At 65.6% G+C, this 16680-nt stretch overlaps 1 protein-coding gene across 1 annotated transcript in view; it reads right to left on the reverse strand.

Moving 5' to 3' along the window:
• The window catches only part of STK32C (serine/threonine kinase 32C), a 75839-nt gene that overhangs the window by 31717 nt on the left and 27442 nt on the right, over positions 1-16680 (reverse strand). Inside the window, exon 2 of the mRNA XM_070470515.1 lies at positions 5113-5168. Coding sequence (XP_070326616.1) covers positions 5113-5168 — 56 coding nt within the window. The remainder of the gene's footprint in view (positions 1-5112; positions 5169-16680) is intronic.

Below are 16680 nucleotides of genomic sequence, written 5' to 3' on the forward strand. Positions count from 1 at the left end.
AGACAGACACACACATGTGCACACGCACGTAACACAGAGACACACAGGCACACACACAGAGACACACACATGTGCGCACACGCAGGCACACACAGGTACACACGCACGTACACACAGAGACACACAGACATACAGACACACACATGTGCACACATGCAGGCACACACAGGTACACACGCACGGACACACACAGACACACACATGTGCACACGCACGGACACACACAGACACACACATGTGCACACATGCAGGCACACACAGGTACACACGCACGGACACACACAGACACACACAGACACACACAGAGACACACACACGTACACACAGAGACACAGAGACACACAGACACACACATGTGCACACACGCAGGCACATGCAGGTACACACGCACGGACACACACACACACATGTGCACACATGCAGGCACACACAGGTACACACGCACGGACACACACAGACACACAGAGACACACACAGAGACACACACACGTACACACAGAGACACAGAGACACACAGACACACACATGTGCACACACGCAGGCACATGCAGGTACACACGCACGGACACACACAGACACACACATGTGCACACATGCAGGCACACACAGGTACACATGCACGGACACACACAGAGACACACACACACAGACATACACATAGGCACACACGCGTACACACAGACACACAGGCACACACAGACACACACAGAGGCACACATATACACACAGACACACAGCAGGGGCAGGGGCCCATTTGAAGGCTGGGCCATCTCCAGCACCTAGAGAAAAATAGACCGATTTTTTTCTAAGTCTTAACTATTCCACCTTAAATGATCCGCCTTGGAGTAAACTACAGCCAGGTCGTTCAACTGGACAGAACTGGGGAGGCCCAGGCTTGTGGGTGTGGCTTACACCTGTCACACTTGGAAAGAACCCTACTTCCTAGGAGCCACTGAATACAGGGCTTGCTGCAGGCAGCTGGAGCCTGGGTGCAGCCTGAAGGATGGACTGGGCCCTTCCAGGTTCCCCGACGGCCCCGGAAGGAGGCAGGGCTTGGCCGCAGGCAGGCAGACTCTTTCCCCCAGGCCCCTCCCCACGGGAGCCCCGTAAGTCCTGGGTCAGGGGCCCGTGGCCACACATGTGGAAAACAGGGCAGCCGGGAACAGAGAGGCCTGGAGGGCGGCCACACGTCAGGCTCGCCTGGGCCACAGGCAGGGAGACAGGGGTTCAGGCGGCAGATGCACAGACCGGCGGGGGCTCCAGGAGACGAGAGCACGGAGGCCACAGCTCCCGAGTCGGGCCCCAGGGCAGCCGGAGAGGTGACGGAGAGGAAGCGGTCCGTCCTCCAGGGAAGCGGAGCTGCCACGGGGCCCAGGGGTCGGCGGGCACCCTGGAAAGCCCAGAGCTCTCCTGCAGGCCCTGCTGGGCACCGTCCACAGGCTGGGGTGGGCAGAGCAGCTGAGCTTCCCGAGAGCTGTGCCCACGCCAGCTCAGGGCCCAGGGGTGGGGTGGAGGCGTTCTCAATCCGGTGACAGGTGGGGGCCGGGGGCTTCTCAAAGCCAAGGACTGAACCCCAGTGGACCCCCAGCTGGAAGGGGGAGGGGGGACATGTTTAGAAGAAAGAAATCTGAGGGTGAGGTCCTTACGAGGAGGTATCCAGGGTACAGAGGAGAGCTCGCCTTGCGGGAGGGAGGTGGGCAGGGGGCTCCCTAGCACAGGATGAGGGGGTCCTCCCTCCCTCACCCATAGGACCCCCCAGGCCTGTGGCTGGAGCCACCCTGGTGTTCATGAACTCAGCAGAGATGAAGCCACTGCCAATCCCATGGCCAGACCCGGATTCTGGGGCAGAGGTGAAGACTCCACACGCCAGCCCCAGCAGGCGGGCCGGCAGAGGCGGCGGTCTGGGGCCTCAGCCTGGTCCACGGGGCTGGGGTTCCCACCCCTCAGCCTGGGGTGGTCTGAGGTTCCCCAGGGCAGCCGCAGGCCAGGCCAGGCTGGGAAGGGAGGAAGGGCGGGGAGCAGGAAGGGAGGCAGGGCTGGGGCGTCCACACGCAGTCCAGCCCTACCGACATCTCTGCTTTTGGGCGACCAGCCTTTGTAGACAAAAATTAATATGCTCGTAGTTTACCATTCATAATAACCACTTCTTTACAATGGTGGTTTCCCAGAGACCTGCTTGAGGGGGTAGCTGGCTAAGCCTGGCCGTGCTCAGACTCCCCAGGGGCCCCAGAGGCAGAGGTTTGACCCCCAGGGCCCCACGCCTGCCTGGCGGTCACCTTGAGCTGAGCTGGGGAGAGCCGGCCCAGGAGGGCAGAGACCATGAGCGGGCCCGGCCACCCTGGGGACCAGTCAGCCCTACCCGTCTGCACCCTGAGGACACCCGATCATGTCTGTCACCCCCTCTCAGCTCTCTGGACCGAGGTGTCCCTTGCAGTCTGAGATTTCAGGTATGGACACGAAGGCAGCCCACGCGGGCCCACAGCCCAGCTGCCTGCGGTGTTCACCCAGCCCCCAGAGGCCCACGGCTGGGGGCGCCCAGCTCCACATCCCGCAGGCACGGCCAGGGTAGCCCCCAGCGCCCAGCACTGCATGGGGACCTGGAGCTGGATGGGAAGTGGCCGGCGGGCAGCTCCACTCCTGCCCGGCCTCTCTGCTCTGAGGAAGGCCAGCTTCCTCGTGCAGCCGGGTGGCCAAGATGACCCAGATGACCGGGTGACAGAGCCCCATCCGCCCGCACACCAGCGCGGGCTGGGTTCTCACCATTCACGGCTTCTGTTCTGCCTCAGAGAGCAAAGCCCTCTAACCTGGGAGATGATTTCTCCTAGAACTTGGCGCTTAGGGGAGGACGGGGTTTGTTCTCAGGGTGCAGAGGTTCAGTTCTACCCGATGCAGAGAGCCCTGGGGTGACAGGGTGACGGCCACATGACAGAAGGGAGGCGCTTAATGCCGCTGAGCTGTGCGCTTAAACCCGGCTCGGACGGCACCTTTTACGTGACGGGAAATTTACTGTCGTAAAAGACTGGAAACAAAACCAGACACGATGTCCAGTCTTGCCCTCGGGACCCGATACGGCACATTTGCATAATCCATCTCCAGGCACTCTCCCCCAAAGGGGGTGACCGGCCACCTCGCCGCGGACAGACAGGTCACACGACACACCAACCCCTGTGCCTGCATCCTTCGGGGGGTGGAGGGGCGCGTCCGGTGCGGCTGCCCTTCACACCCACTGGGTCGAAGGTGGCTCCCAGCAGTCCCTAAGGCCAGTCTTCACCGGGCATCCGGGCATGCCTGAGCCCTCCCACACCCTCTGAAACAAGGCCACATGCAGACAGCTGCACATGCAAGCCTGCCTGCACATGGGAGCAGACTCCAAGTCCTCACCCCTCTCCGGGTGGGGTCACCGCCCCAGCCACGCGGAGAGCGAAGGGGCCAGAGCCCACGTTCCAGACATGCCCTGGCACCCAGCCCTGCGGCCCAGGGACCCCTGGAGGCCTGATTGGGGGCCCAATTAGGAAGCAGGAAGCTGCCCTCCAAATACACGGTGACTTGCATCTGAGCTAAAACCCTGGCAGGACCCCACACTCCCTCTAGTTACCCCACTCCACCAGCCCCATCTCTGGGTCCCTCCTGTCATCCCACTCCACCAGCCCCATCTCTGGGACCCTCCTGTCTCTCCACCCCACACAGACCCATCTCTGGGACCCTGCTTTTCAAAGCCAAGACCTGGCTGGAGGAGCCAGAATCCTGGGGTCGGTGGAGGCTGCGGGCAGAAGGGCGGCCCACTGTGCTCGTGAGGCGGGAGGACCATCCCCGGGCAGAGGTGCAGAGAGCCCAGCCTGGGGCTGGGAGTGGGGCATGGAACACAGCACCAGGCCCACCAGCCTCACCTCTCCTGGTCAGTCTTTGCCCCGAGGGTCCCCAATCTCCTTCCCAGGCCCGCTTTGGGAACATCTGGTTGATCCTGAAGCCATCCCTCCCAAACCTGGTCTTGGCTGACGTCCTGCTTTTCCCCTGGTGGGGGAGGCAGCTTCCTCTAGGCCCCACCTGCCCACCCACCCCCCCTGCCACTCATGTCCCACGCCCCCGTGCTCCGCTGGGAGAGGCCAGGTGGCAGACTGTCCCAGGTGCCATCAAAGTCTGACACACTCACCAACCAAGAACCTCATCTTTGGATCAACTGCCTCTGCACAACCGACAAAAGGCCGGGGTCCAACAGTTGGGTCCTGGCCCCAGAGGTGGTAGCAGTCCTCACCCCCTGGAGCACGGAACACTTCAGCCTAACTGTGCCAGGGGGCTCGTTTCTCTGGCTTACACCCCCGGCCTGTAACCCGAGGCAGCAGTGACTGTGGCGCAGGGATGTGGGGGTGGGCAAGGGCGACCCGGCGCCCACACGAGCCTCCAGGGCTGAACCACGGGGTGGCAGCTGCCTCCTCCGCCCCAGCCTCAGAGCCGAAAAGCTACTGTCCTTTCAGAAGTGACTCATTTACAACAGGCCCATCAGGCAGAGTCCCGGGAGCTAATTCTAACCTTTGCAGAGGCTTGTTCAGCCTCTTGGAGTTATAATTACCCCTGATCTCCAGGCAGGATAAGGCTGCAATCAGGAGCTTGGATCCGGCCAAGAGAAAGTGGAGAACGGGCTCGGGCGGCCTGTGTGGGGCAGGGCGGCGTGGCCGCCACCTGGGTCCTGCCCCTGCCCGCCTGGAGGGGCGGCTCAGCGCAGGCCTGGCCTCTGGGCTCCAGTGTCACTGCCACTCCAGATGCGGGGGACCAGCCCCCCACGGAGCGGCTTCTCAAGCACTTCCCACCCGGGCCTTGGGCCGCTCTGTCCACTGCTATAGAAAGGGGCTCGCCTGAAGGGTGAGTGGACCTCAGGGTCTCGGCCCCAGAAGAACCCAGGGGCACGCCATCTGCACCCCCAGCTCGGCTGAGGGTGAGCTGAGCTACAAGAGCCCAGAGACCTGGGCCAGGAGAGCCTAGCGGTGGCGGGCTCTCCGACAGCCCACCCGAGGCCTCTAGCATCGCTGGCCTGCCCTGCGGGAGGCATACCCTCCAGCAGACCCAGGCGGCCGGCCCAGCCCACACGCGTCCAGTCTGCCCCGCCCGCGGCCTTACCTTGCCGAAGCTGCCCTTCCCGATGGCACGCAGGATCTGGAAGTGGTCCAGGTTCACTGCAGAGAGAGCAGAGGGGCGCCAGGTGAGGGGGCAGCAGGGCTGGTGCCCGCCAGGGCCCCCGGCCCGAGCAGTCTGCCCAGGGCCCCCACGTTGCAGGGAGCCCCCAACACCACAGGGAGCCCCCCAACTCCACAGGGAGCCCCCAACACTGCAGGGTGCCCCTGACACTCTGGGGAGCCCCCCACAATGTAGAGAGCCCCCAGTGCTGCAGGGAGCCCCCGACACCTCAGGGCGCCCCCGACACCGCAGGGAGCCCCCGACACCACAGGGCGCCCCCCAACACTGCAGGGAGCCCCCGACACCGCAGGGAGCCCCCCAACACTGCAGGGAGCCCCCGACACCGCAGGGAGCCCCCGACACCACAGGGCACCCCCAAAACTGCAGGGAGTCCCCGACACCTCAGGGCGCCCCTGACACCGCAGGGAGCCCCTGACACTGCAGGGCGCCCCTGACACCGCAAGGCGCCCCCCAACACTGCAGGGCGCCCCCGACACCGCAGGGAGCCCCCAACACCACAGGGCACCCCCCAAAACTGCAGGGAGACCCCGACACCGCAGGGCACCCCCGACACCGCAGGGCACCCCCGACACCGCAGGGAGCCCCTGATACCGCAGGGTGCCCCCGACACCACAGGGCGCCCCCCAACACTGCAGGGTGCCCCTGACACTCTGGGGAGCCCCCCACAATGTAGAGAGCCCCCAGTGCTGCAGGGAGCCCCCGACACCTCAGGGCGCCCCCGACACCGCAGGGCGCCCCCGACACCGCAGGGCGCCTCCCAACACTGCAGGCGCCCCCGTAGGCGCTGAGCGGTCCACGTCACCCCGAGCGGGGTCAGGTCGGCCATGGTGCTGTAGGGAGGGCCTGAGCCAAGGCACAGCAGGGCCCCGGGGCCGGGCGGCCCCTCCTCCCGGGCGCACTGTGGGGGAGGCCAGGCCACGCCGCCCACAGACGGGACGTGATCGGAGCACACGGCGCCTGTGGCAGCCCCCAGCGAGAGCTGCCGCAAACCCACAAAGGCCCTCGGTCACCCCTCCAGCAGCCTTGGGGCTGTGCCCCACGGGTGTCTCCGGACCAGCTCGAGGGGGGCCTGCAAGGGCCCCGGGACAGTAACAGGGCCGCCACCGTCTGAGACAGACCCCTCAAGGCCTCACTGCCATGGACCTTCTCCACGGAGTCTGACAGAGAGCCCCCAAGCCCTGGGCAGAGTCCAGTGTCTGTAACCGTCATAGCCTCCCGAGACAGGCTCCCCACATACAGGCCCGTCCGCGAGAAGCCCTCCCACACCTGTCCACCTCCAGGCCGGCACCGGCCAGACCCGGGAAAGCTGCACGGCTCCCATGCCCAAGAGGCAGGTGCAGGGCGGCCTGGTCCTCGCTGGGACAGTGCCCCTCGGCCAGCTCAGGACTGCCCTCTGCCCCGGGCACCCGCGGGACCTCGGGATCTCAGGAGGTACCCGTGGGCAGCGGGAACAGGGTGGGGCATAGGGGCACGGGGCGGGGCGCCCAGCAGCCCATGGGGTTGGCCTGCGGGGGCTCAGGGCCCAGCCCCCCACCCGCCTGCCCAGTCCACTCCTGGGGTCGGCCGGTTGCCGCCTGAAGACCCCCGGCTCCTTCCTCACTCGCCCGTGTGCCCACGGTCAGCACAGCTTGGCTGCTTCTGTGCAGAGCAGAGGATGGGGCCGCGTCCATGTCCACGGTGGGAACCACCGCCTGGACGGCGTCCAGGCAGCCCAGACAGGGGCCCGGGGCAGACGGTGGTGCCTCCCTCCCTGGGCGCTGCGTGCCCTTCTGCCCCCACCACAGCCCCAGCAGAGCCCGGAGCAAGGGCGCCTCCGAGCCACGAGCTAGCGAGGTGCTTAGCAAACAAATCGTCGCTTTTAGAGAAAACCACGAATTCTGAGCTTTCGTGTTTCCAGCAGAGGAAAATGGGAAAGAACCTGTGTTAAGTAAGAGGCCACACTCACAAGGCAGCCCCGTGCCTGCCCGTAAGGGGGCTCCTCGCGGGGCTGAGTGGACGGGTCGGCAGAGACGTCAGAGGCCACGGGCACCGAGCCCGGCTGTGGGGCAGGCCGAGCACCCCGGGAGCTGGCCTGCACGCCCCCCGCCCCCAGGCTGTGGTCTGCACCGGCCAGCCTGCGGTGCCAGCCTGTGGTTTTGACACAACTCTCCCCACTTCCTGAGACACCAGCAGGATGACTGCAGATCCCAGACCGCAGACCGCGCGGTGGGCGATGAGGGGAGCTGCCCAGGGAGACGCGGGGGGGGGGGGGGGGGGGGGAGCCCAGACGTGGCTGCCAGGCGTCTCAGGAGCACTGGGGCCGAGGCCCGGGGCAGGCCCAGTGCCGGGCAGGCGCACACGGCGTCAGACCACAAGCCACGAGCAAGGACCGTCCCCACGGTGACCCGGCTCCAAGGCGGGGCTGGCCTGGACCCCTCCAGGTGAGCCTCAAGCCCACCCACTGACCAGGGTCACTCTGCGCTCCAGTGACTGGGGGTCCAGGGACCCGAGGACCACAGCTCCACCCTGATGCCCACACCTAACCTACCCCTGCCCGCCCACGGGGGCAGGACGCCCTGGGTGGGGCCCACCACACAGGATGGCTCCCACCCATCCCCAGACCCTGCCCACAGCCCCCTGAGGGAGCCCGAGACCCAGAGCTCGCTTTGGGCCCCTCCTGCACCCAGGCCGGCTTTGGCAACACACCAGCCTCTGGACCCACTCTGGGCGGGACGGCACATCCCGTGAGCCCCGCCACCCCCGCCCAGCACAGGGCGAGGCTTTCAGCCCACCTCTGGCTCTCCTTCGGGCCTTCGATGACAGCGAAACAGAGACCACTGCGGGGAACCTGTCACAACAGCGGGGGCGTGTCTGCGCCCGCGAGGCTGCAATCGGAGGACGCAGTGAGAGCCGCGCCATAGACGCCAGGTCACCGGGGGGCGCGCCGGAAACGCGGGTCAGGTCCCCCAGCGCGGAACCAGCGAGAGGAGGGGGCAGGGGCTGCGGGACCCCCGCAGCCGACAGAGGAACGTGTGTGTGCACAGAGGCGGGCGTCCCGGGACAGAGAGGAGGCAGGGGCACACTGTGTCCACCCTCCTCCCAGCCTTCCGGCCACTGCCGGGCAGGGCCTGCAGCCCAGGGAGGCGCTGGGGCCCGGAGGCCCGGTCACAGAGGAACAAGTCTCCAGCAGGAGGGAGGTCGCCGGGACGCTCAGCACACTCGCCCCTGCGTCCGACACCTCCCGGGTTACGGCGCCCGCAAGAGGAAACGGAAATTCAGCCACAACAGTCCTGTCTGACCTTGACCCATCTCTGCTGGGAGCCAGAGTTCTGCATGTGTCTGCTCGGGCCCACAAGGACACCAGGGGCCCCCCGCGGGCACACAGGCACTGGCACAGACTCCTCTTGAGGTGGATAAATATTTTAAAACAAGGGTTTTGAGAACAGTTATTCCGCAAGGCCAGCTTTCATGTGCAGAGCTGGCCATCGGAAGCACAGGGGTTGCTAGGAAAATAGGTCATTTTGACCCAGCCAGCTAAGCGTGAGTGGAGGGAGGTTTTAATTCTATTTCACAAGGGCCGAGGTACCAACACTGGCTCCCAGCAGCACCCGCGGCCTCGCGGGAGCCCACAGTGCCTTCTCTGCAGGCCCTGGCTTGGGCCAGCATCACCGGCCTGAGCCCTGGGGTCACGGGCCACTTTCCTTTTAACCCAGCTCAGCACTAAAGCCCAGGGGCCCAGACAGAGCTCTGTTCCCCACGGGGTCCTCGGCCACATTCACAGATGGGGTGTTTCTCGTCTGATCTCCAGGTTTCTGCAGGAGACCACCACCCCTCAGGAGAATGCAAGGAGCTCCTTTCTGGAAGCAGGGTCGACGCTCCGACAGCCCTGTATCCCGGGAGACTGACTGACTGTCCCCGTGCCGCCGGACACAGGAGGCCTGGCCCTGTCGCCCTCAGCCCGCACCATCGGTCCTGCTGGTGGCCAGGAGGGGAGGCCACTGGCAGAGAAGGGCAGGGAGCAGAGGGGCAGCGGCCCCGAGTACCCGGCGAAGCAGCAGGGAAAAGTCGAAAGCTGCCTCTTGGGCAGCAACCAGCAGACCCGAAGCCAGAAGGCCAGTAACGTCTGAACACGTTTTCCCTAAAAATAAAACCATCAGCATTCCGTGCACACCTGGCCCAGCTTTCTTTTCCCCCCGAGAGGAGGACGCCCTGACACCGACCTCTGTCAGGGTTCCGCACCCGGGTCAGCGCCTGCCCGCGTGGGCCCCAGGCCCCTCCCGACAAGCCACGGACGGAGCGTGCAGGGTCTCCTGAGAGTCCAGGTGCAGACGGCACTGCTCCCAGAAGCCGGGGCTTTTCTTAAAACAGACAAAGCTGCCTCCAGCGAGGAAAGCAAGGCAGAGTAAAAATGGACGGCTGAGTCGTGAGTCGCCACCACGGCTACGAGCAAGGGAGCGGGAGCCCGGGGTGGACGCTCCTGAGGCCTGGCGGGGCAGCCCGGCTCGCGACCCTCCGCCCCCACGTCCTGGCTTCCAGCGGCCTGAGACAGCGTGGCAGCTGTGTCTGGGGGGCAGGCCCGGCTCGGCTTGGAGCCGGAATCCAGGCCAGCCAGCCCACCCGCCCCGGGCACCTAGGCCCCCAGAGCATTCTTGGCCTCGAGAGAACCCACCCCAAAGTGGGGATCACATGAAAGGGTGGTCACAAACCACATGTCACGTGTTGTGGATGTGCACACCCAAGGTGACTGAACTGACCCAGAAAACCCGTCAGAGAAAATCACCCGATGCTTCCAAGGCCCGCAGAGCTATGTGACCGCCGGGCGTGTCCCGCCCGGCCACGCACCCAGGCCCAGGCCCAGGCCCACCCCGCCTCCCTGCCTCCCACCCTGCCTCCCAGGACTCCCTGCCAGCCTCTCGGGGCACCCACCCCACCTTCCTGCCTCCCGGGGCACCTACCCCACCTCCCTGCCTCCTGGGGTGCCCACCCCGCCTCCCTGTCTCCCGGGGTGCCCGGCCAGCCCTCCTGCGTGACGGACACGGGCACGCGCAGGGGCCTGGTCAGCAAACGGTTGCCTCACGGACATGCCGAGGCCCTGACCTGCCCAGTGCCGCTCGTCCTCCAAGGTTGAAGGCCTACGGGGACCGAGACCCGGGGGGCCAGGGGCAGGCCGTCCACAGGGGCCCCACGGTCAGCATTGTGTTTACTTCTCAGAGCAACAGGGTGCGGGGTGGGGATCCCTGAGCATCTCTAAGGACGGGAAGGATGGGGTTCTCCACCGCCCACCTCACCTCGTGGGAGGCCCTGTGACCAGGGGCTTGCTTGGGCCCCAGGGACATCCAGAGACCCCTAGACAAGAAGGTGAAAGGCGGAAAACGGAATCAGGCGTGTGCTCTGGCCGGCACGCCAGGTTCCCGAGAAGCAGGGTGGGCACCCTCAGGCCGCTCCTGGGCCCGGGCGACCGCCAAGCACCGCGTGCACCGCCCAGCAGAGGGGGAAGGCCCGTCAGGCATCCCCACCCCCTCCACGGTCCTGCCCCGGGCGGCACAGACAGCAGGCCCCTGGACGGGGGACAGGCCTCCTCTGGGCCCGAGCACCCCTCCCGCAGCCGCGGGGCCCCAGCTTTGCCCCTCGTCGGGGTGGGGGCTGTCTTCCTGGCACCCCCCTCCACCAGGGCTGGCGTGTCCCTCCATCTGAGACACTCCTGCACCCAAGGGGCCCTGCCCACTTGCACCCCCCAGGCCCTTCTCCCAGAAGCCCCTGCAGGGCCCTCGGAGCACTCATTGCCCGCCCCGGGCCCCAGCGTCCACCCGTCTCCCAGCTCGTCTGGGGGAGTCGGGTGCCCAGAGCCCCGTGCCTTCCCCAACACGCCTCTCCCTCAGCATGATGCCCAGCCAGAGGGCAGGGGCATGCCCTTACCCCGTCCCTTCTGAGACACAGACACGCCAGGATGTGGCAGCCGCCAGGAGACAGAGTGCAGGCCTCTGGGGGCCCCGGGTTCCGGAACAGTCTGGCGCCTGGGTCCGGGGGTGGGGGCGCCGCGTGGCTGGCTGGGGACCAGCAGGCGGCCGAGGCCACACTGCCCACCTGGGGGCCTCGGGGACCCTTGCAGAGCCCCCTCTCTTTATCCTGGCTCCCGTCCCACTCCAAAGAGCCTGACCCGCATTCCGGCGTCTGACAGCAGCGTCTCCAGAGCACCGGAACTGTCATGAATTAGTGATTAAGCCGACAGTCAGATCGATACAGTGTCTCCACCGCTGGGCCCAGCTCCTCAGGGCCGCAGGGAGGTCGCCCCGGGGCGGACAGGCTCTCCACCTGCTGAGACTGGGTAGCCGTGGGGCTGCCCTGCAGGCCGCCCAGGGGGTCCTGCTGCCCAAGGCCCACCGCTGGCTGCCTCCACCAGCCAGGGTTTCACCCAGTACCACCAGCAGGACAGGCGTCCGGGCCCCCTCACCAGCCGTGAAAACAGCTCAGAGTCCCCAGACCAGACATGCAGACAGACAGGAGGGCACCAAGGCCCTGGGTGCTGGGAGGGGCGCCCTGGCTTAGCTGGCAGGTGGGGGCAGGGGAAGGGGAGAAAGAGGCCCGAGCCCTGAGCCCCGAGGCGGGTCTGTCCAGCAGAACACACTGACCCCTGTCCTGACACGACCCTGCCCCGCGCTCTGGGCACCCTGCCCTACTCAGCACGGTGGGAGACCCCAGCACACGTGAGTCTGGATTCTGGGGAGTGTGCCTCCTGTGTGCTGGGGGCCAATTCTGGGAGCACAGCAGCGGGTCCTCCAGGAAGAGAATCGGTCAGGGCGCAGACCACCAGCAGAGGGTCAGAGCCGGGCACCCTGGGAGCGGGCAGCCCTCCAGGCCTGCGTCCGCAGCTCCCAGCCCCGACCTCCGAGAGCGGGCCTGGTGGGACACATGATCAGAGCAGGACCTGCACCTCGGGCAGCAGTGGCAGACCCTGGGCTGCGTGCAGGGGGCCTGCCCCTGGAAGGAAAAGGAGACGGTCCTGACGGCTGGGGGCCCAGGGAGGGCATGCCTAGAGGTCGACGCCCGCACACGGCGAGATGCCCGTGTCGGCTCAAGGGCTGGAAAACACCCCATCTGCCCACATCTTTCCATCTGCAGCCTCGGGTTCCCGGCCGAGGCCCTGCCGCCTTCCCCACGGAGGACGGGCGGACCGAGGGCTGGACCTGAAGCGAGGGGCAGCGAGGCCCTGGTGCCTCCGAGCAGCAGGGCCAGGAACACGGATGCAGGCCTGCGGCTCTGCCGCGGGGCCACCGCCCAGCCTCTGTCCTCCTGGGTCTCAGCAGTGTGTCGTCCAGGTCCTCGTGTCAGAGAGGGCTTCCTCCTCGGGGCTGAGGGATGCTCCAGGGTATGGAAGATCCACGGCCTATCTCTCCACCCATGGGGGCACCAGGCTGCCTCCACGCCTCCTTGGCTGTGGGCGGGGCTGCAGGGTCCTCCTTAAGGCCTGCCCTCAGTCCCTCTGATGAACTCCCGGAGGTGGACTGCTGGATCGAATGGCAGCTGTCCTTTTCAGGAACCGTTCCCGTGTCCCCTGGGCTTCCCGAGGGGCTCAGCAGTACAGAATCTGTCTGCGATGCAGAAGACACAGGAGATCCATGGGGTGGATCCCTGGATCAGGAAAATCTCCTGGAGGAGGGCACGGCAACCCACTCCAGTGTTCTTGCCTGGAGAATGCCATGGATGGAGGAGCCTGACGGGCTACAGTCCACGGGGTCACAGAGAGTCGGACAGGACTTAGCAACTCAGCGCGTGCGCGCACACACACGCACTGTCCCCCACACCCTGACCAGCACTTGCTCTTTTCTGGATTTTTGGAGGGGGGCACTCCAGGGGATCCATGAGCAATCGGGTGCCCAGGATGCCAGGGTGGGGGTGCCATAGGCTGCCCGCCTGGGAAGCGGTGTGTGTGCACATGCGTATGTCGGCATTGTGTTTGCACGCTCACACACACATGCATGTGTGGTTGTGTGTGCAGAAACCCACCTGTGCCCAGGCCTGTGGCCCCTCGGCCACCCAAGTCCAGGCCCCCAAAGGCCCCCATCCCAGGACCTCGGGCTGCGCTGCTCACACTGAACGGAGCCTCACCTCTGCGGCTGGGAGGCCACCCTTATCCCACCTGGGCACCTCCCTGCAGCTCCCCAGATGCCCGGGCCAGCTGGGAGCACACGTGCTCCCCGTCGGGGCCAGGATGTAACCGGCCTCCCGGGGGACGCACACAGGCCGTCCCTCAGTGGGGGTCAGGCCAGCTGGGAGCACACGTGCTCCCCGTCAGGGCCGGGATGTAACCGGCCTCCCGGGGGACGCACACAGGCCGTCCCTCAGTGTGGGGGTCAGGCCAGCTGGGAGCACACGTGCTCCCCGTCGGGGCCGGGATGTAAAAGGCCTCCCGGGGGACGCACACAGGCCGTCCCTCAGTGGGGGTCAGGCCAGCTGGGAGCACACGTGCTCCCCATCGGGGCCGGGATGTAAAAGGCCTCCCGGGGGACGCACACAGGCCGTCCCTCAGTGGGGGTCAGGCCAGCTGGGAGCACACGTGCTCCCCATCGGGGCCAGGATGTAACCGGCCTCCCGGGGGACGCACACAGGCCGTCCCTCAGTGGGGGGTCAGGCCAGCTGGGAGCACACGTGCTCCCCGTCGGGGCCGGGATGTAACCGGCCTCCTGGGGGACGCACACAGGCCGTCCCTCAGTGGGGGTCAGGCCAGCTGGGAGCACATGTGCTCCCCGTCGGGGCCGGGATGTAACCCGTCGGGGCCGGGATGTAACCGGCCTCCCGGGGGACGCACACAGGCCGTCCCTCAGTGGGGGGTCAGGCCAGCTGGGAGCACACGTGCTCCCCATCGGGGCCGGGATGTAACCCGTCGGGGCCGGGATGTAACCGGCCTCCTGGGGGACGCACACAGGCCGTCCCTCAGTGGGGGGTCAGGCCAGCTGGGAGCACACGTGCTCCCCATCGGGGCCGGGATGTAACCCGTCGGGGCCGGGATGTAACCGGCCTCCCGGGGGACGCACACAGGCCGTCCCTCAGTGGGGGTCAGGCCAGCTGGGAGCACATGTGCTCCCCGTCGGGGCCGGGATGTAACCCGTCGGGGCCGGGATGTAACCGGCCTCCTGGGGGACGCACACAGGCCGTCCCTCAGTGGGGGGTCAGGCCAGCTGGGAGCACACGTGCTCCCCGTCGGGGCCGGGATGTAACCGGCCTCCCGGGGGACGCACACAGGCCGTCCCTCAGTGGGGGGTCAGGCCAGCTGGGAGCACATGTGCTCCCCGTCGGGGCCGGGATGTAACCGGCCTCCCGGGGGACGCACACAGGCCGTCCCTCAGTGTGGGGGTCAGGCTCACACCTGTCTGACCAGACCCCTAAGCACCGGGCGGCCGGTTAACCATCGTCCCTGCCCCACGGCGGCCTTGGCTGTTGCCATGGTTCAGCTTCTGGACGAGGTCGGGGCACATGGGTCTCGAGGCGCAGAGCCACGCACGTCACCGCACTAGTGGCATTGAGACTGATTCAGGGAGGAAGAGCGGGGAAGGCCCTGGCACCGGGAGGAGAAGGTCGCAGGTCACAGCGGGGACCCCGACGAAGAGGCACCATGCCCCGCACACCAGACGTGGAGATGGCACCTCGGCCTTGGCGGGCACCCACGCGCTGAGCTGGAGAGAGACACCCCGAAGGCCCTCCTGAGAGGGAACGGCCAGCTGGGGTCTGGACAATGCAGGGGACGAGGCAGCTTCCAGGCAGGCGGAAATGCACCAAAAGCTGCAAGTCATTCAGTTTAACACGGCGGAGTTTATGTGGAGTTCACCTCGGTTAACACATCGGTGTCATCTAACATGAGAGTCACGACGGGATCGGATCTGCGCAGGACAGGACCGAATTTCCTATTCAGGGCGATCTCCCCGGGGGGCTCGGGGCAGGGCAGTCCTCAACCCCATTCTTTCTCGATGGAAGGGTAAGCACGTCACATGTAGAGCTGGAGCAGCTTTGTCCTGACATTAGACGATGCTAAATTCATAAAAATCCCAGCCTCATCCATCAAGTCTGCGTTTTATTTATATTCAGCCTCGTTTCAGAAAAGGATTGCAGGCAGTGACCCATTTCCTTGGCCCAGCGCTGCCGCCGGGCAGACATGGGAGCCGACCCTCCAGCCGTCCAGGCCAGCCCCTCCTTGGTCCAACTCTCTGGGAACTCAGCTCCCATCACAGGGGCCAGCCCTGGCCCATTGGACAGAAGTGGGGCTGCTGGGCGCGGAGCGGGGATGGGACAGAAGGCTGGAGGAGCAGACAGTTCCCACACGCTGGAGCCCAAGGCTGGAGCCAGGACGTTGGAACTGAGATGGGTGACGAGCCAGTCAGGGCCATGTGCCCCACACCCGGCCTGCCCACCTCTCAGGCCTCCCGCTCCTCACCGAAGGCCCTTGAGGTCAGACCCCCCGTCCAGCCTGCCGCTGACTGAGCCAGGGCCACGTGGGCCTGGGGTCCCAGCTGGCTCTGCATCCTCCCCTGGCCTGCTGGCCGTCCCGAGCTGACAGCTCACACCATCAGCGTCCACTCGGTGACGACCGCTAACACCCACCTCGTTGAGGCCCCCTCTTCTCCAGGGCCACGTTCCTCCTCAGACATTTTCAATCAGTCTGTCAAGTTCTTTGGAATTCGGTGAGTCTGTACGTCAGCTTGGAGAAAGCTGGCATCCTTCCCATATTCATACCCTTCACTTATTTAGGGCCACATTTCTCCAGACAGACGTCGCACAGCTGTCGTACAACGTGTATACAAGCTTTTCTGAGGCATAACGGACACACAGCAAACGGAGCCCTGAGGTGCAAGGCTGGTGGGGCTGAACGCACGCGTGCACGCCCCGGGAACGGCCCGCACAGGCGTGAGCAGCGGCCACAGGTCATCACTGGAGAGCAGAGGCCCACCTCTGAGGGCAGTGGTCGCCATAGGTACATCCAGAACATTCAGAACATGTAAAGAGCCCCCACAAATCAATAAAAAGAGACCAAAACAACAGAAGACTAGTAAGTCTTGAATAGGCACCTCACGAAAGGGGATGTCCTAACGCCCAGCCCAGCCAACAGGAAACGGAGCTCCACGCTTCAGCCACCAGGGTGCAGAAATAAGCCACAGTGGGGCCCCCCCGCCCCCCAGAGCCTAAAGCTACAAGAGGCTGACAAGGAGGAGGCAGGCAAGGGTGGGAGCCACGCTGCTGACGGCAGGGAGACTGCGCGGTCCTTCAAAAACTAGGCCAGCAGCTGGCAAAGTTGAGTGGATAAGATCCTACAGCCCCCAAACCAAAGTTAACCGAAGTTTTTAAAAAAGAAACCCACACAGCACTGTAAAGCAGTTACCCTCCAATTAAAAATTTTACAAATTAAACAAAAAGATCCTACGGCCCAGCCAATCGTCACCCAGACACGCACACCTCTGTGCCCCAGAAGACACACCCAAGGAATCTGGAAGACTCACACCCTGGAGAGCCCCAGATGCCCAG

This window comes from Odocoileus virginianus, chromosome 7 (genome assembly GCF_023699985.2).
Source record: "Odocoileus virginianus isolate 20LAN1187 ecotype Illinois chromosome 7, Ovbor_1.2, whole genome shotgun sequence".
NCBI lineage: Eukaryota > Metazoa > Chordata > Mammalia > Artiodactyla > Cervidae > Odocoileus > Odocoileus virginianus.